The sequence below is a fragment of the Myzus persicae genome, unplaced genomic scaffold, assembly GCF_001856785.1.
Source record: "Myzus persicae strain clone G006 unplaced genomic scaffold, MPER_G0061.0, whole genome shotgun sequence".
Taxonomy (NCBI): Eukaryota; Metazoa; Arthropoda; class Insecta; order Hemiptera; family Aphididae; genus Myzus; species Myzus persicae.
In genome coordinates this window covers 760,023-777,990 of record NW_019104233.1, presented here as the reverse complement: position 1 = coordinate 777,990, position 17,968 = coordinate 760,023, and the positions used below count along the sequence as shown (strand labels likewise).

Genomic DNA, 17,968 nt, shown 5'->3' with positions numbered 1-17,968 from the left:
CATATTAAAGTGTGTGGCGGGTCTGCACTTCGTATTACGCGGTCCAGACGTCGTGGAGTGTGCACTCGGTTATATGTATACATGTACGCATATATATATATATATAGGTAGAGACAAGTGTACACTGCCCGTCAGGCTGCCACGGCCCACGGAGGATCCTTCTTACACCCCCGGTGCATAGTTGTACTACTCAGTATACACCCGGGACAGGACATACGGGATTACCTCCCCAACGCCATTTTGTAGCGCTCCGATCTCCGTACTTGTCTATGCGTTAGTGGTGCGTCCGAATTTCGACAGTTGTTCGTACACGAAACGAGAGACGACCGACACATTCCATCGGACGACAAACGTGAGAGAAACATTAATTTAAAAAAAAAAAACAAACAAACCCGAAGACTACGATAACAACGAACGCTTCGGTATCAGTGATCTTGTCCGGTCGAGTGCAACGTCCATAAAACTTCGCACGTCAGCGAGTAGGTCTCAACCAATTTATTGTGCTGTGGATTGCGAGTACCTATATACTGTCGTAGTACATACCTGCCGACAACCATGAGCTATCAACCTAGAGGAAGTACGTATTTTTCACAATTATGTTTCAGTTATTGTATTTTATTTTTCATAATTCGTGTGTACGGATAAGACTATGTATAATATACTTAATATTATTTGTGTTTATGCATAATAGTGTCTGGTAACATGGTGAACCCGATCAACGAGACTATGGATATCAAAGATCCGTCTTTAGTATGGCAGCAAAGCGGCCAGTATTTACCAGACTCTGGTATACAATCCGGAGGTAGCACCCAGACACATTCTATAACTACCAAAGAAGATGATATGGAGAGAGACCGACTCTTGTTTGATCTCGATCAAGGGTTCCCGCAATCTTTTCCACATGACCAAGTTGAAGGTATTATAATTAAATTATTATTGTTCTGTAGCAGTAGATAATGTATATTTGTAATGTTTTCAGGCATGAACCAACATTTAGGCCAAACGTGTGGTGAAAATTTAGAGGATGAAGTGGAAATGCCTACCCAATTTAATGTCAACAGTGCTGCAAATGTACAAAATATGACTGGACCTAGCCAAATGTTGAAATATGCTGTTGTCAATTTGATTAACTACCAAGATAATGCCGAACTTGCCACCTGGGCTATTCCAGAATTAATAAAGTTGTTGAATGATGAAGATCAAGTTGTTGTATCACAAGCGGCCGTCATGGTTTATCAGCTGTCTAACAGAGAAGCTGCTTTGCATGCAATTATAAACAGCCCACAAGTATACTACATATATTTTCTTTTAAAATTATTTTAGAACTATTTAATTTTAAATAAAATGACATCTTACAGATGATTGGTACATTAGTTAAATCTATAGCAAACAGCAATGATTTGGAAACTACAATTGGTGCAGTTGGAACATTACGAAATTTGTCTAATCACCGTCAGGGATTATTAGCAATTTTCAAGAGTGGAGGAATACCAGCTTTGGTTAAATTAATGAGGTGATTTAACATTTCCTTGTATAAATCTTGACTAGTATTAATATACTTTATTATATATATATATACATGACATTTTCATGATTTTTATTTTAAATTTGTTTAAATAGTTCTCCAGTTGTAACTATTTTACGAGATGCTGTGATAACTATTCATAATTTATTATTGCATCAAGATGGTTCTAAAATGGCTGTTCGTGTAGCTGGTGGCTTACAAAAAATGATATCTTTGTTGACATTCAAGTCGAATAGCCATTCGATAACTGTTAAGTTTTTAACTATCATCACTGACTGTCTACACATTTTGGCTTGTGGAAATCAAGAAAGCAAATTGATAATATTAGCTGCACAAGGACATGTTGAGCTTGTGCGTATTATGCGTTCATATAATTATGAGAAATTATTATGGCTCACTTGCCGTGTTCTTAAAGGTATAAAATAGTTATACTATATAATTACCCAAATTATTGTATTCATTCTATATTTAAATGTTTTATATAATTTTAGTTCTTTCTGTGTGCTCACGAAACAAACCAGCTATTGTGGAAGCCGGTGGAATGCAAGCTTTGGCAATGCATCTTCAGCATGACAGTCAGCAATTAGTGTATAATGTTCTGTGGACTTTGAGAAACTTATCAGACGCAGGAACAAAGGTAATTCGAACAATATTGATAAATTGTTTAAATATTAACATAAATTTATAATTTAAAAATTGAATTTCATAATATGAATATTTAAATTTCTGATATTCTTATATACACAAACTATTGTTGTCTTAAAGGAGCACACAACACAAAATATAAGTTTTTTTTATTTGAAAGAATGTTCAATTCTAAGGATAATGTTATAGGTTTTACGTTTCTACTCACATTATTCAATAAGTTATGAGCAATTGAAAAAAGACGTGTGACGTCACTGGGCCTTAGTCATCGTAATTGCCTATCTTATACATGTAAAAGTTCCTCGCTTCACACAACGATTTATCAACCTAAACATTTTATTTTTGCAATTTAATTTACATGTAAATATGTGGTTTTATGTGTTTAAGACGATGCAAGTATCAGAATTGCAATACAATGTTTAGTTTTTTAAATATTAAAAATGTTAAAAGAGACATTTTGGTTAAACGGTGGACCCATTGTTTGAACGCCATACGCTGCTTGCCATGACATGTGGATTAACCAAAATGTTTCTTTTAAGATTTTTAATATTTAAAAAACTAAACATCGTATTGCAATTCTGATACTTGCATAGTCTTAAACACTTAAAACCACATATTTACATGTAAATTAAATTTTAAAAAGAAAATGTTTAGTTTGATAAATCGTTGTGTGAAGCAAGGAACTTTTACACATATAAGATAGGCAATTACGATGACTCCGGCCCAGTGACGTCACGCGGCTATTCTACATCTCTTAATATCTCTTAAAGTAATATTTTTTTTTATATCGTATCTTCACAAATTCATTTCATATTACCATAACTACAATAATATAACATTTAAAAAAATTTAAAGAATTTTTTTATTTGTGTTGTGTGCTCCTTTAATGAAAGCTTTCTTTCAAACATTAAAAATTATTGTTTAAATTTGATGGTCTATAATACCCTTTATTACCAAACAATATAATACATTTTAACTTTATTAAAATAATTGTCTTTAATTCATAAAAAAATATTTTTAGGTTGATGGATTAGAACAACTATTGCAATCATTAGTTGCTGCATTGGGTCACTCAAATATAAATATTGTAACTTGTGCTGCTGGAATATTATCGAATTTGACGTGTAATAACCAGAGAAACAAGTTAACTGTTTGCCAGTTTGGAGGTGTTGAAGCTCTTGTACGTGCAATCATGAACGCTGGGGACAACGAGGAGATAACCAAACCTGCTGTAACATTTCATTCACACATTTTTACAGCTTAAATTATTTATAAATCATAAATTTTCTTTCCTTGTAGGTTTGTGCTTTAAGACATATAACTTCAGGACACGCTGAAGTCGAAAACGCTCAAAATGCAGTTTGTCGATCAGGTGGTGCTCAAGTTGTGGCAAAGCTATTACAACCATCATCTCATTGGCCTCTTATTAAAGCTGTAATTGGTTTGATCAAAAATATAGCACAATGTAAAGCAACACATGGACTACTTCGTGAACACAGTGCCATACATAATTTAGTTGGACTTTCAATGCGTGCTTTCCAAGATCTTCAGAATGTAATTATTCTAATGAAATATATTAAAATGATTTTATAAATTTAAACAGTAATATTTATAACTTATTCCATTTCAGCATTCAAATACTAGTGTAAAACCAGAAGGAGTCCGAATGGAAGAGGTCATTGAATGTGTTATTGGAACTTTACACATTTTAGCTAAAGAATCACAAAGTCGATCGATAATGCGTTCTCAGCAAGGATTTATGGCTATATTAATACAGTTGTTATTTAACAACTTTGAAAATATACAACGTATAGCAGCTGACACCTTAAACGAATTAGCTGCGGATAAAGAAGGTGCCGATATGATAGAGGCTGAAGGAGGAACTGCCTCACTTAGTGAATTATTACATTGTGGAAATGAAGCTCTTGGTTAGTATTTATTTTTATTTATTTTTATTTTATTTTTAATAATTTGTTTATTTTTCTAGCTACATGTGCAGCTGCTATTCTATCAAGGGTTTCTGAACATAAATTGCAAAAATGTCTGTCTATGGAACTCAGTAACTCATTATTTAGTGAAGATCAAAATTTATGGCCATCTGGTGATCTTGGTATAGCACCAGATCTTCAGGTATATATTATTAGGTTTATCTTTTTATTAGTGTGCAGATATTTGATAAGACATAAGAGCGTGAGATATACACCTTCATAATATTTATCTATGAACATTCTGTATTGGTAAGTCCAGTATTTAAATTAGATATGTGTGTTACAGTTTGATCCACGAGCTAGTTGTATTACATTACAATATAATTCCTGCACATAGTTCAATATACTCTTATCAATCCATCCATATTTAGCTTGACACCCTATTTTGTATTTCTATTTCAGTATTATTAGTATCCAAGTATGTTTGTTTGAAGTTGTTTTTATGTTTTTTAGTTAGGCATTATAAATATTAGAAAATTTGCACACTTGTACATTGTTTGAGCTTTTGTGTGTTTTTCAACCAACAGGACATGATAGGTGCGAACGAGTATGATATGTATGGTCAAGGATTGAGCACTGTCTACAGTGGTGTTGGGTCACCCAAACACAGTGCTTCAGGTACACTTTAAATACAAAAACCACTGCTTGAATGTATTTTCATAATAGTTAACATAATATTGCTTTAGCTCACTTTTTTATTTCATCACATTGCTTGGGGATTTGGTAAGTTATAGTACTACCAAGTACCAACTAAAATGACTAATATTTTTTTATTGTATATTTTGTAAGTATTCAATTATAACAATTAGGGATGGTTTGAACTTAAGAGTTCACAAATACACGTTTTTGAATAGTTAAAATTTAAATCAATTTTAATGTATCATAATATTAATGTTATAGAAATATTGACATTGACATTGACATTGACTGCCCAAGCATGTTGTTTCTATGTTGCCCTATGGTATGTTTACTTGTCAAAAAGGAATTAATCTTCTGTCATACTCAAAACATTTCAAACCTTTTGATTAAATTTTTTTGAATTACTTTTACTTTAGCGTGTGAAAGTTTAAAAAGCTCAAGTACCCATCCCTAATTATTATGATGTATTATAATATAAAATGTATATTATATGTAAAGTGTAAACTATTAAAGACTTGAGATCAATATAATCCAAACAACTAACATTATTTAAATGTATGTCAATTTTTTAAATTTGAATCTTAATTAAATTGAAATTTTTAATAAATTAAACTGACATACTTTTTCAATGTAGAGTTTCCAACTTCTTTCTTAATATTTATTATAATCAATATTTAATTGGTGATAGGTGATTAATAGTTAAGTTAGCTACTAACACATTTTTTTAATGTCTACTATGTGTTCAACTCACTGAATATTACCTATATTCTAGTATATTCTTAAGTTTTAATGTTTCTCTCGTGTAACTTTTTCTAAATCATAAAATATTTAAAAATTGCTTTCACTAACAGTAATGTCTTAATATTAGTTTACTAACAGTTGAAATTATTATAGTATTATATCATGGATTATAATACTGTATATTAATGTAATATTTCACATGTTTTCCAGGGTATGACACGCTACCCTTAGATTCAATGGAAGGATTAGAAATCTGTCCTCAACAAGATTCCAGTTATGGCTCAATGGATGTCGATTTTGTTATTCAAAATGACATGACTTCTTTGCCACTCTAACGATGAGATGAACAATGGCATGTATTTGAAATTGATGTTCAAAGTGTATACGTTTATTTTAAATTATTTGGATTACTGATTTATGTAATAAATTTAGTTTTTATATATGCCATGAGTTAAGTAAAAATATCATTGAATATGGAAATGTACTTACAGATGGATATAATTAAATATTTTAAGTTTTAATCCATTATTGACTGTTAAATATTTAATCGCTTAATCCCAGCAATAGTAAGACAGAAAAATAAGTATAAAGTAAAATGAACTTCTTATATTAGTGTTTTATTTATCATTGAGACTTATTTTAAATATTTTTTTTATTATGTGTACTGTGTAGTATGTAATTTTACATTATTATTAAATTTGAATGTTTAATGCTTCAATTGTTGCAGTTTATTTTGTTTTTTTTTCTTGTATCGACAAATTTTATCCCAAACAGGAAAGTACTATCATTGTATTAATTAAGTTATAAAACTGTGCCTCAGTAATATAGGTTTTTAAGAAATAAGTTTTATTAATTATATGATCTATAATTATTAAATATAACTCCAAAAGTAAATGAAAATTGTTCAAATGTTAACCAATTAACAAACATTCCTCAATAATTGATAGTTAATACTAAGTCTCATTTAAGAAAAACCTCCGGTAGCCACTGATAGTTGTCAGGCTTTGTCTGAACACTACCCTTGATTAAAACGAATTTCCAAGAAAGATGGTTGTTAGAAAACAATAAATACATTTTGAAGGTGTAACACTTACTCCACTGTTTAGCATGCTTCTAAAATATATAATATAAATACTACTATAGGCATTTCATTTTTATTTCGAAATATTCCTTAAGCAAATAACATTTATTTACCTATAAGGTTATTTAGTTAATTTATACCAGTGTAATAATATTTAAATGTTTACAAGTTTAAAGTTCAAAATAGTGCCAGATCACTTACAGTATTATTTTAGGTACATAAATGGAATATATTGAGTTAAGTAGATATATTATGAGTTATGTCGAAAATCAAATATTTTTTTTTTTATGTATATATTATGATCCAAATAATTAACAACCACTAAGTATAAAACCTTCTCAAATAAATATGTTATTTCGATAAATTAAAAACTAAATATAAATTATATCACAGAAAAAAATAATTAATATATTAGATAATTAGTTACACATAAATTCATAAATTTATAATCTAAACAAAACAACATTAAACTATTCTAATACAGGGTTATAAGTGTTAGTCAACTCGGTTGTTAACTGATATAATTCATCATAAAAGACATCATTTTGGCGTAATTGTTTGTAATAAGTTTCTAATGTGTAAAATGATTGATATAAATCCTTATTCCCTTGTAATTTAACTTTGCATAATTTTTGCATTGCTAATAATGATTTTCCAGAAGCTTCAACCATTTCATGGTTTTCTTCATCAAGTGGTGTTCGATTAGAGAGTGCAATAAACTCGTTGCCCAAAATGTTACACCTTTTCAAAAGATTATAATGTGAATATTCAACAAAATCTAACATGAATATTACTTTAAACATACCACCCATTTTTATCAAGTACGTCTTTCAAGTGCAAATCATCATACTGACGAACTCTTTCAGAAGCCTCGGTGCTTAACTTCTTATTAGTTTCTTCTTTGAATGTTAGTTTAGCATCTTCAATTTCTATAGTTAAGTCTTCTAAAAGTTGAGTAACTTTTAACTAGCATAAAAAAAAAATTAAATATACTTATATTTTTTCAAAATATAGATAGTTAATGATATTATCAATAGAATAAATTAAATAATTGTCACCTTAAGTTTAGTATTTAATTCGCTTGTAGGCCTTTTAAATACAGACAAGAAAGTTTGGATACCATTATTATCTATTAATTGTTTTTGTGCTAAGGGGAATCGTCTAGTAATTGATGATAAAGCAAAGATACAATTTTTTTGAACCTGAGGAAAAATAAAAATTAGAATTAGGAAAAGGATTATAACTAATCAAATTAAATTAAATAAATATTTATTTAAACAGTTAAATATAATATGTACTTACAAAAAACGTATATTCATCATCTATATATTTTAATAAAAGTGGTATAGCATGACTTTCTAAAGAGGCAATTTGAACTTTTTGATTATTAGAAGCAGCAGAACCAAGGAGCAGTGCTCCCTGTGCTTTCATAAAACTTGAGTTACTATTAATGCAAGGAATTATAATTAATTGAATCCTGAAAAAAAATAGATTATAATGAATTAATTTTTATACTAATAATTCAATTAAAAAAGTAATATAGTGATTAATATCATGCTGGATTTACCAAAATTCACTAAGCACTAAAATAAGGTAACACATGTCATTTACCCTTTGTTTTTTACAAAAACTTCTGCTGTATCAACTTGATGTAAGAGATATTCAAGATCAGTTAAAATATTCTGAAGATTTTTATCACTATCTTCATATAATTTTAGTTGTTCTTGAAATTTCTTAGAAAGTTCACCCATGATATCCATATCACTTTTTATAGTCATATTTAAATCTTTAAGATCATCTTTAAGCTCTTCATATGATCTAAATTTATGTGAATTGCCTGGCAGACTATTCGTATCTTTCTGTTAATACATTTGGCAACATTTTAATTTGTAACTTGTAAAATATAATTTATTTTTAGTACAACACATAAATTACTTACAACATTATCTGCGTTATTGGAGTTTGTAATGGCCAAACTATTAGTATTGTTATTTTTATTGTCCTCCATTAATTTTACTTTTTTCTCACCAGTCTGAAGATCAATTTGTACATGAAGTCCAGGAGGAATAAGTTGATCTATAGAAAAATATAAATATTGTTACTAATTTACATATTTAAGATGAACTATATAATGTGGCAACATTTTGACTGGTAAAATAAATACATTAGCATATGATTACCTATAAAAAATAAGTCAAGTGCTCAGATTGAAAACAAAGATAATGTACTCAATATAATATTTAACTAGGGTTTCCATGATTCTAGTGCACAAGAGGAACAAAGATATATATAATCAGAAAACATAATACAGAACGGTTTTTTAACATGAATATAATTTGCAGATATTTGTTGAGGTAGAGGGAGACAACTAGAGAAAGTTCTAATCTAATCCTATATTACCAAACACCTTTCAGGAATATTAAAATATGGAATTAGAATAAATTCATAGGACTATAGTTGCTAAATAATACAATATTTAATTATATACCGCCATCGATTATCTGCCATTCGTTAGTCGGAACAAATTCTTTGGGCTTATTGAAAGTCGTGACATTTTTTGAGGATTCTGGCACTGTTTCAACAACTGTTTCTTCGGGCTGAGGCAATACTCGGTCCCAGTGATAAAACACTGAGTCTAGAAACCAAAAGGCGCCCAGCGACGCAGCTACAAGAATCACCAAGAATAATTTGACTAAGGACATTTGAAACATTTTTATTTCGTTGATTTCGAGTGTACTGAACGTGCCGTAAATGAGTAATTGTAAGTATGAATCTAACAAAAGCAGACGTGTTATGCGAAGGTCGATTTTATGGGTTCAACTAAATTAATATTTACGAGCTGTATAAATATTGAAACAAAATCGCCGAAATATCATCACACATCAGTAGCAAGGTGTTGTCATTAAAAAGTATAATATGGTAAATAATTGGGTGTTGTGGTGTGTGTACTGTTGTCGTTCTTGTTTGTTATTATTAATTTTTTAGTTTTTAGTTTTTTACTTGTTCGCGTAAACCAAAATCCCAACGTGTGCAGATAACGCGGCAATTACAGTATCCAATGAGAAACGAACAGATAAGGCGAATCCGAAATACGACGGGGTTACCATACGTTCAGTCTGAAATGTTTTTTTCTCCCTTAGCTTTGGCCCCCCTGACCCGGCGTAGCGTCCGTAGGTAGCGCCACGGATGGTCGGGCGGAATGGACAGACAACGGATTTTGTTTACCGGCAACGACGACGGCGACGGCGACGACGACGAAAACCGCTGTCGGCCATTACTGTTGCAGTTGTCGTACCGTACACACCGTGCGCAATTGTCAATTTTAATAGTACACTTTTTTTACCAACAACGCGTTTTTACTGTAAACGCGTCGCAAACTTACGTTTAAAACATTTTCACGTCGATAAACAGTCGAAACGTCAGAATGACTGAAGACTACTTTTGGGGTGAGTATGATGGCCGCGCTAAAACTTTTTGCACGACGTGTGTCGTCGATGTATGAATATGGTCGCGCACTTCACACGTTGCCGATTTTTTCTTCGCTTTACCTTCCTTCCCCCCGTCTACACCGATAACGATTTTATGCGTTTCGCGTGGTTAACACGTTTCCGTCAAATTTCTTTGACAACCGTCTACGGCACGCATATTTTTATCCCTTCGAGTGGCCCCCGGCAAACCGTAGCCTAAAAGTCACATGGTCCGCGCATCCCGCTCTTTGTGTGCGACAATATTTTCCCGGGGAAAAAAATAATTCGTTATTGTTCTTGCTGTCGGCGTTACAAACCGTACACCGTATATTTTATGTCGACTTGTTTATTTTATTTGGTTTTCATTGCCTCGTGCTCGACCGTTTTAATCTATTTCGGTTTTTCGCCGTTGACCGGGACGCATGTTGTCAAATGAATTGGTCGACGATTGGGCGCGTGCCCGCTAAATTTGTACCTCTCTTTCGTCGTAAAGGTGTATACCTAGCGCGGTCACTTCAGTTTTTTCTTGCACGTCCTCGTGTGCCGCCGCATCACGTTTGATGTAATATGAGAGGGCATGACAACCGCTTCAAGGCAAGAAGGCGACCTCCAAAATTCTATGTCCTATCCCGCACACCCGATCTTCCGGTTTTTAATTTTGGCTACTCGATATGGTTGTTCAATATTACCATACATAACGACAACTTAATAATTTTGCGCGACCCGTCAGTACTGTATTAATTAATGATGTTATTGTACCGATTGTCCGTTAATTTAAACAATGTTTGGGGATTGCTCTATAGTGCATCCTTGTGTAAACATCAATAATATATTTATACAAACAATTTTTAGGAGTTACTTTGGATAAGACTAAGGTTACCGAAGTGTGGGATCCTGATGTAAAACCAGATGCCAATGACAGTTCTCACGTTTTCCGTGGAGAACATACTTTGCTTGTCAAACAGGTTAGTTCAAAAAAAATTTTCCTTGCTAGATTATTTTTACAAATCATAATTTTTTGCAGGCTGTTCTTGGACCAGAAGTACCAGATGATGAAGTTAATGTCATCGAAGTAGAAGCAATGGGTTACAAATCTGATATTAAGTTCCCTGTTGTTGTATTGAAAGGAGGTACTGGTCATAGTCAATGTGTACTTGATCTTTTGTTCCCAGATCCTCCAGTCACATTTAAACTTGTAAAAGGAAATGGTCCTATCCATCTATTGGGAAATCATTCAGTTGGTAGTAAGTATTAATAAACGATGATAAATTTTTTTTTTGCGATGATGAATTTTTTTTGGGTAATTTGCGTCTGATTACGAATCTGATGAACCTTTAATAGTTTCTGAGCTAAATTGTAAATATTTTTAATTAATATATATGATACAAAAATAAATACAAAAAATTTACTTGGAGTAGCTGGTGAAGGAATGGCCGATGAAGAAGATGATGATGAAATCGATGAAGAATTTGAAGAGGAAGAAGAAGAAATTGAGGATGAAAAAAATAGTGTATGTAGAATTAATAATGATTTTTAAATGTTGGTTTGTATTATTTATTATTTGAAATTTATTGTTATAGGTAGATGAAAAGAAACGTAAAATAGCAGCAAATTCAAATTCAAAGGGTGGTAAAGCAGCCAAGAGGCCTAAAATTGATAACGAAGTAGGTAATGATGGTATCTTATGTTACATTAAATAATAATTTAATTTATATTTGTTTCCCCATTTTTATTACATTTTTGGTACAACTATTAGAAATATGTGGTTTTTAAATTATTAATTAAAAAAATAATCTATCTCATTTTAGCTTGAACCAGCTAGACTTGTTCTTGATTCGTGTTACGAAAAGGACTATTTATATGGGGAGAAGGTTAACTTAAAGGATATGAATTAGCATTTAAACTGCTTCAAATATGCCTACAGCTTTTTTTTTTCGAGTAGCCTTGATAAGCATAAAAAGTATTCCAGCTTCAAAATTATGTTTTCCAACCATCTGGATAACCCCTCCTTTGGATCTAATTACCAAATACTTGTTCATGAGTGTCACTTTTGTCAGTGCTCCAGTTTTCAACTCTTCATACTCTAAATACGATTTATGTATTTTAAATTTGATGCCAAGTCAATGCACTGATACTAAGGCTTGTTAGTGGGTTAAGAATAGACTGTAAATAGTCTGCTGGTGTCTTAAATATTTTTTCCCAATAACAAAACCTGATAATAATTTTAAAATATGTTAAGTATACTAATACACTTTTTTTGTTTCAGATTAATTAAACTGAACATCAGGCTTAATGTTCCTGGATGTGTAAATTCCAAATGAAACAAGAGACACTGTCCTCTGGTGTTAATTTATTTAACAATTAAGGTTTTTTAATTTCAAATTGTTTTTTTAGTCTGACCTCTGTATGTAATAGTTAGGACATTTTAACTTAAAATAAGGCTATCCTATCTGTTATCCGCATATAGAAATCCAGAATATTGAAATTACTAAAATTATATATTCATAATGTCTGATGTATTTTTTTTATTATTATTTAAGCCCTCCACTCTACAATATAAATACAATGTCTTGTTTTAAACTTTCAAATTCAAATTTTTTTACACATTAATTTGTTTATTTTTTAAAATAAAATTACATATCCTACAACTGGTTTAATGCGTAACATGTAATATATGGTGAATCATATGCCGTGGTACAAAATTTAGATCCATTTCTGGTGATGAATTGGCATCCCACAAACATAGTATCTTCCTTCATGTAGCAATAAACTAATGTAACCGTCTTAAATGGTTAAATGTAACATTATTTGCAAGATATGTTGGTATTTTATGTTAATTGTGTTTACTGTAGTGCTGATTTTCCAAACTCTAATCCATGAGTCTTCAGATACACTCAATAATAAATCTACATCTCTTGCTGCTGACATTGATGTAACACATCTAGCATGTGCAGACATTTGGACCATCATTGGTAGCTGATCTTCTGCATCTTCGTTTACAAGTTTGACAGTTGGATCAAACATACGAATTGTTCCACATCCGTAACCTACGGCCATTAATCCAATTCTGGTCATTTCTGTTGTAGTGCATGGATGTCTAAAATACATAGACTGTACTATAAGTTATATGTGGTATTTAAATGCCGTTAATCATAATTTTTCAATACTTAAGGTAAAGTGAAATATAAAAGTGGCAAACAGTGCTCAGTGCTTTTATGTTCTTTGATGTAAACCAACCCCCCAAAAACTTTTGATCGAGCAATGATCATCAGTTCTCCGCAATCAATTTGTGAAAGTACTGTACAACCGGACTCATCACAAGACACTAAATTGTGTTTGTAAGACGACATATCTGTGATTGGAGCTCCGTGAAACAATTTTCTGTCTAAAAACACCACTTGTCCATCTTCATCTGGTCCGAATACCCTAATTGACCCATTACTATTACCTGTGCATGTATATAAGTGTTATTAGTCTTATAAAAATGAAAACTAAGTTCGCATACCGACACACAGGTAAGTGCACTCAAATGCAGCTATCCCTTTTGCATATTTCTCCTTCATATTTTTATCTTCGCAGTTGTGCGTGTATATGCGTTTGAACTGTTGGTCACAATCGTAAATAATCAGACCTTCTGAACAAGTGACTACTAAGCAATTTATGTAACCGAGCGTGCACCAGAGTATCTAAATATAGACAAATAACCGTTGGTTCCAAAATTGAAGCATAACAATTTATAGAAATATTTAAAACAAGTAAATAATAAATTATCAAAGGTTAAGAAAGTCGAATAATTTTGTTTTCGGTCAACAGGTCGTATGCTTGTATCGGCTAGGTCTAGAGAGGATTAATTGAATGATGTAATTTCTAATGGAATCGTACTCACAATGGAAAATAGGTTATTGAGTTGTAAAATTAAAATGTCCCCAAATCCGTTATTTGAAAAATACTACATTTGTTATCTATGGAAGAATAATAATTTTACTTGGGTGACATTGGTCTTCGTGTCGAGACAAAACTGTGGAACATCAGCTGCATTATCCACGGAATTTTCTGTACCCACCACGTGAATTGTTTGCCGGTCGATGATGGCAAAACCGTGTAACGATTTTTGATACTTGGAGACGTTCACGGCAACGTTGTTCGTGACCGCCGACACGGTGCCTTTGACGAAAATTTGTTTTTCCTTTGCGTATAACATCTGTCGTCCGTGGGTGCCGGGTAATACCATGTGCATTTGTGACCTATATTTATGGTTATAACGAGTTATTTAGTCAACAAGGACGGATTTTATAGCTATTTGATCACAATAATACATTTTAAAGTAAGTGGTGCAGTTAGTAGAGCTATACAGTTTACTACGATATTAGCTGTGCAAGGGACATAAGCAGACAAAGGGTTCATTGTAGATATTCACTGTTAAATAATCTTACGATCGATTCGATAATCGCTGGTCCTGGGGATACACTTTGTTATTAATATTTTTATATTTGTATGTAGTCCGGAAGTCGTAAACTCGTACGAGACTATTGATTTGTCATTCGGTATCATTCACGTCGTGGTAGACATTATTTATTTATTAATGAGATTTTACTCATTTTAATTTTTAGGCGCTCTGCAAGCGCCGGCGCCGCACAGACGGGTAGCAAAATACATAATATATCATTAGTACGAACACGGATATATATTCATAATTCATATTAAATTATTATCATAAATCATTACACTGCTTTAGTTAGCCTTACTTTAGTACGTCTTTTGTAACAATATTTTGTCGTTCGCGCGCAGTTCGACCGAGACTTTCGATATTATCACGCGCGGTAACACTGCGCGCTATTTCTTTTACAGAGACCTCCTTGACTTGAATGCCGAACTGTGATTTCGATAATACCGAATTCGGTCTTCGTGAGTTTCATTGTTGATCACAACACGTTTTTTCGTACATAACCTCGAGGCCCGTCCCGCAGTTTGTTGTTCGACCTGCAACTTTTTTTTAAACGCATCAAAGTCCAGTAAGTAGCTAAATACAAGTGAAATGGGTGGCACATTTACCTCTTGTTTACGTTAACAATCTATTCGGTGAACAGACTTGCAAGGGCTCTAACTTTTGTGTTTCATTGCAGGAAACATGCCTGAATTAACGGAAATCGATGCGACGAAAAAGGTAAGCTTCGAGGAGCCCAAGAAGGACGCTGCAGACAGTGACAGCGATTCGAGTGGCGTAGATGTTGCTACCGGCAAAGGTGGTGAGGGAGCTAGCGGTGTCACCGCTGAAGACTTGTCCAACAAGGCCAGACAGTCGAGAGGCGAGAAGAAAGCCAGGAAAATCATATCCAAACTTGGTCTCAAGCAGGTGTGTTGTAGAAAATTATTGTTTGATTTAAATGCTCGCTGTTCGTCATTCCACAAATTGTTATTGGTTTTAGATTCACGGAGTCAATCGAGTGACTATTCGCAAGTCCAAAAATATTTTGTTCGTCATTAACAATCCCGATGTATTCAAGAACCCAGCATCCGACACTTACATTGTGTTTGGTGAGGCTAAGATCGAAGATTTGAGCCAGCAAGCCCAAGTTGCAGCTGCTGAGAAATTCAAGTCTGCAGATATGATGCCAAGTGTATTGGACAAAGATGGTGCATCCAGGCCAATGGTCAGCCAGCCTATCCATGAAGAAGAAGAAGAAGAAGGCGAGATTGATTACAAGGGAGTAGAAGAAAAGGATGTGGACCTAGTTTGTGCGCAAGCACAAGTAACCAAACGCAAGGCTATTGAAGCGTTACTTAAAAACAACAACGACATTGTCAATGCTATTATGGACTTGACAATGTAAAACTTAGATATATATATAACGTTTTAAGGGAGAGAATTATCATTGTTTATACTTTTAGACTGATAATGAAATCCAATAATAAATAAGCACATTTACTACATGACCTTCTGTAAAATTGATTATTTCCTTCACGTTATTTGTATATATACTATTTTTTGGTTCAATACAAAACTTTCTCTGGCTACGATATTGAGTTACTTCTTTTACAGTCACCTTAAAAATATGCATTGATTTATTTTATCTCTTATTTCAGCTATATATTAATGTTTCTTTAACTTAAGTACATAATATATAAACAAATTTTTGGTGTTTGTTGAATTTCTTTAGAATAACGAATAACATTTAAATAATATTGTGCGTTGTTTAATAGACAGTCTTTCAATAATTTTGGTTTTAAGTTACACTAATAAAAATGTTACAAATAATATTAATAAAATTAAATGTTTACTTCATCTTGTTTGAATTTATTGCCTAATACACAGCTATGAAGCAACAAAATTACAAATCAGTCAATGGTCACAAACCCCAACGCTTTACTTAATAAAAAAAAGTTACAAGTATCTGAGCAAAAAAAAGAAAAGCATTCATAAAATTTGATTTAATGAAATATATTATGCAAGTACATTAAATTATTATAAAGCATCAAAGGTTATAAATGCAATACTTCCATGACCCTTCTGTTAAAATATGATTTTAACCAACTTGTATTAGTATTGTATACAAATTAATTATAAGGATGTCTATGGCCAGGCACACAACCAAGGTAGAAAACTCCATATGACGTGCTGTCCATACTCTTAACTCATGTGGCTGGTCACGACGCATAATCATCACTTCCCTGTTTTTAACAATATTTAAGTTGAATGGACACCAAAATACAGTTAATTTTGAACTTGTTATTATAAATGTAAAGATGTTGATTTAAACTTAAATTTAATAATTGTAGTGTCAGTTCAATTGAGATCCATTGAATAGTGTTGTAATACATTAATTTGAGTAGGCTAATTTATTATATTGTATAGGCTATTGCTTTTTGTAATTGTGTTTGCATTTACTTTTAATTTAAAAGAAATCATAATATAATAATCTTGATAAACTGAAATGAATTGACGATGTAATAATAGTCTTTATAATAATATATTATATTGTGAACATGGCACGTAAATAAATATTAATAGTAATAACAAGTTATTTTACAATTATCGCTTGAAGGCTAGATTCAATTTCTAAGTTCTGTCAAGGTAACTTAAAGGTTTGTACATTTTTAATTAGTTTGCTAATTAAGTAAGAACATAAAAGTTTTTGACAGTACCTTCAATAGTTATATTAGGCTATTATAGTATTATTGAAGTGTTCCATTTTATTATTTAATGTGTTCAAAACACAAAATATTTTATGAATTCACAATTTACCTTATACATAATATAATTTTAATTGAATTATTTTGTATGAAAATACACATAAATAATTATTCATAAAGGCCTGATGTAGGTTAAATTTTCTGCTTCAATTCAATTGTATCTACATAATTCCATAAATATTTGTTAGTTAGGTTTCACAGTCAAAAGTAGAACAACATATTTTAGTTGATTGTAAATTGTAAATTTATATTTTAATGGAATTAAATATTTTTGAGTGTTATATACATTTAATAACTTTAAAAATGTATGACCTATAACAAGTGGTACTAAATATGCACATATTTATTTTTATAACAGTATAACCATTTTTAATAACATCATTAAACATAATATTTAACATTCCCAATAGCGTTTATAATTGCATAATGCATTTATTATGTAAATAGTAATTATTGAATTGAGATTTTGATGTAAATATATCAAATATACAAGTTATTTTTCAAACATATTTTCAAAAGCTAATATTATTTTCTTGCATTAAATGTATGATAATTATATTTTTATAAGTACAATAGATGCATCATATAATTAAAGCCATATACTCTGTGTCCTGTTTTTTTTCTTTTATACAAAATAAACTAGGATATCAAATAACATGACTAATGACAAAACAAGTAATAGTTTAATAGT

General features: G+C 31.5%; 5 protein-coding genes across 8 annotated transcripts; 3 read left to right on the top strand and 2 right to left on the bottom strand.

The window, feature by feature from the left end:
* The first annotated feature begins 9 nt into the window (after nucleotides 1-9).
* On the top strand, nucleotides 10-6,059 carry LOC111040312 (armadillo segment polarity protein-like). 2 transcript variants are annotated; one of them, XM_022324175.1, is made up of 12 exons: nucleotides 11-577; nucleotides 692-916; nucleotides 980-1,287; nucleotides 1,359-1,513; nucleotides 1,621-1,940; nucleotides 2,017-2,162; nucleotides 3,192-3,401; nucleotides 3,470-3,724; nucleotides 3,801-4,098; nucleotides 4,158-4,300; nucleotides 4,686-4,776; nucleotides 5,749-6,059. In XM_022324175.1, exons 1-12 carry the CDS (start codon nucleotides 556-558, stop codon nucleotides 5,871-5,873), a joined length of 2,298 nt encoding a protein of 765 aa, XP_022179867.1. In that variant the 5' UTR covers nucleotides 11-555; the 3' UTR covers nucleotides 5,874-6,059. The 2 variants fall into 2 exon arrangements, with proteins under 2 accessions (XP_022179869.1, XP_022179867.1); XM_022324177.1 differs by lacking the exon at nucleotides 4,686-4,776 and having other exon boundaries at nucleotides 10-577; nucleotides 5,749-5,888.
* Nucleotides 6,060-6,893: 834 nt separating this feature from the next.
* LOC111040313 (nucleotide exchange factor SIL1) lies at nucleotides 6,894-9,650 on the bottom strand. Its single transcript, XM_022324178.1, has 8 exons — nucleotides 9,456-9,650; nucleotides 9,108-9,392; nucleotides 8,559-8,695; nucleotides 8,231-8,478; nucleotides 7,922-8,096; nucleotides 7,678-7,821; nucleotides 7,425-7,585; nucleotides 6,894-7,360 (listed from the first exon to the last, which is right to left on the bottom strand). The coding sequence occupies exons 1-8, from the start codon at nucleotides 9,493-9,495 to the stop codon at nucleotides 7,090-7,092; spliced, it is 1,461 nt and encodes a 486-aa protein (XP_022179870.1). The 5' UTR covers nucleotides 9,496-9,650; the 3' UTR covers nucleotides 6,894-7,089.
* Nucleotides 9,651-9,871: 221 nt separating this feature from the next.
* On the top strand, nucleotides 9,872-12,601 carry LOC111040316 (nucleoplasmin-like protein). Of its 3 annotated transcripts, none has more exons than XM_022324182.1 (6): nucleotides 9,872-10,065; nucleotides 10,939-11,051; nucleotides 11,111-11,330; nucleotides 11,502-11,596; nucleotides 11,667-11,750; nucleotides 12,353-12,601. In XM_022324182.1, exons 1-6 carry the CDS (start codon nucleotides 10,044-10,046, stop codon nucleotides 12,359-12,361), a joined length of 543 nt encoding a protein of 180 aa, XP_022179874.1. In that variant the 5' UTR covers nucleotides 9,872-10,043; the 3' UTR covers nucleotides 12,362-12,601. The 3 variants fall into 3 exon arrangements, with proteins under 3 accessions (XP_022179874.1, XP_022179873.1, XP_022179875.1); XM_022324181.1 differs by having other exon boundaries at nucleotides 11,667-11,754; XM_022324183.1 differs by having other exon boundaries at nucleotides 9,874-10,065; nucleotides 11,505-11,596; nucleotides 11,667-11,754.
* LOC111040314 (WD repeat-containing protein 54-like) lies at nucleotides 12,536-14,861 on the bottom strand. The gene is made up of 6 exons (XM_022324179.1): nucleotides 14,403-14,861; nucleotides 14,072-14,330; nucleotides 13,592-13,772; nucleotides 13,324-13,534; nucleotides 12,934-13,183; nucleotides 12,536-12,869 (listed from the first exon to the last, which is right to left on the bottom strand). Coding segments are annotated over exons 1-6 (1,044 nt in total). The 5' UTR covers nucleotides 14,405-14,861; the 3' UTR covers nucleotides 12,536-12,728.
* Nucleotides 14,862-14,967: 106 nt separating this feature from the next.
* Nucleotides 14,968-16,104, top strand: LOC111040315 (nascent polypeptide-associated complex subunit alpha). The gene is made up of 3 exons (XM_022324180.1): nucleotides 14,968-15,098; nucleotides 15,210-15,439; nucleotides 15,513-16,104. Exons 2-3 carry the CDS (start codon nucleotides 15,215-15,217, stop codon nucleotides 15,915-15,917), a joined length of 630 nt encoding a protein of 209 aa, XP_022179872.1. The 5' UTR covers nucleotides 14,968-15,098; nucleotides 15,210-15,214; the 3' UTR covers nucleotides 15,918-16,104.
* Nucleotides 16,105-17,968: the final 1,864 nt, after the last annotated feature.

Coding starts and splice junctions, on each gene's coding strand:
- LOC111040312 (XM_022324175.1), top strand. CDS start 556: ATGAGCTATCAACCTAGAGGAA. Junction 1,514..1,620: donor GCTTTGGTTAAATTAATGAG/GTGATTTAACAT, acceptor TTGTTTAAATAG/TTCTCCAGTTGTAACTATTT. Junction 3,402..3,469: donor AGGAGATAACCAAACCTGCT/GTAACATTTCAT, acceptor CTTTCCTTGTAG/GTTTGTGCTTTAAGACATAT.
- LOC111040313 (XM_022324178.1), bottom strand. CDS start 9,495: ATGATATTTCGGCGATTTTGTTTCAATATTTATACAGCTC. Junction 9,393..9,455: donor TTTCAATATTTATACAGCTC/GTAAATATTAAT, acceptor TGCTTTTGTTAG/ATTCATACTTACAATTACTC. Junction 7,361..7,424: donor GTACTTGATAAAAATGGGTG/GTATGTTTAAAG, acceptor TCTTTTGAAAAG/GTGTAACATTTTGGGCAACG.
- LOC111040316 (XM_022324182.1), top strand. CDS start 10,044: ATGACTGAAGACTACTTTTGGG. Junction 11,331..11,501: donor GGGAAATCATTCAGTTGGTA/GTAAGTATTAAT, acceptor ATTTACTTGGAG/TAGCTGGTGAAGGAATGGCC. Junction 11,597..11,666: donor TTGAGGATGAAAAAAATAGT/GTATGTAGAATT, acceptor TTATTGTTATAG/GTAGATGAAAAGAAACGTAA.
- LOC111040314 (XM_022324179.1), bottom strand. Junction 13,535..13,591: donor GTGCACTTACCTGTGTGTCG/GTATGCGAACTT, acceptor ATACATGCACAG/GTAATAGTAATGGGTCAATT. Junction 13,184..13,323: donor CGATCAAAAGTTTTTGGGGG/GTTGGTTTACAT, acceptor TATGTATTTTAG/ACATCCATGCACTACAACAG.
- LOC111040315 (XM_022324180.1), top strand. CDS start 15,215: ATGCCTGAATTAACGGAAATCGATGCGACGAAAAAGGTAAGCTTCGAG. Junction 15,440..15,512: donor CCAAACTTGGTCTCAAGCAG/GTGTGTTGTAGA, acceptor TATTGGTTTTAG/ATTCACGGAGTCAATCGAGT.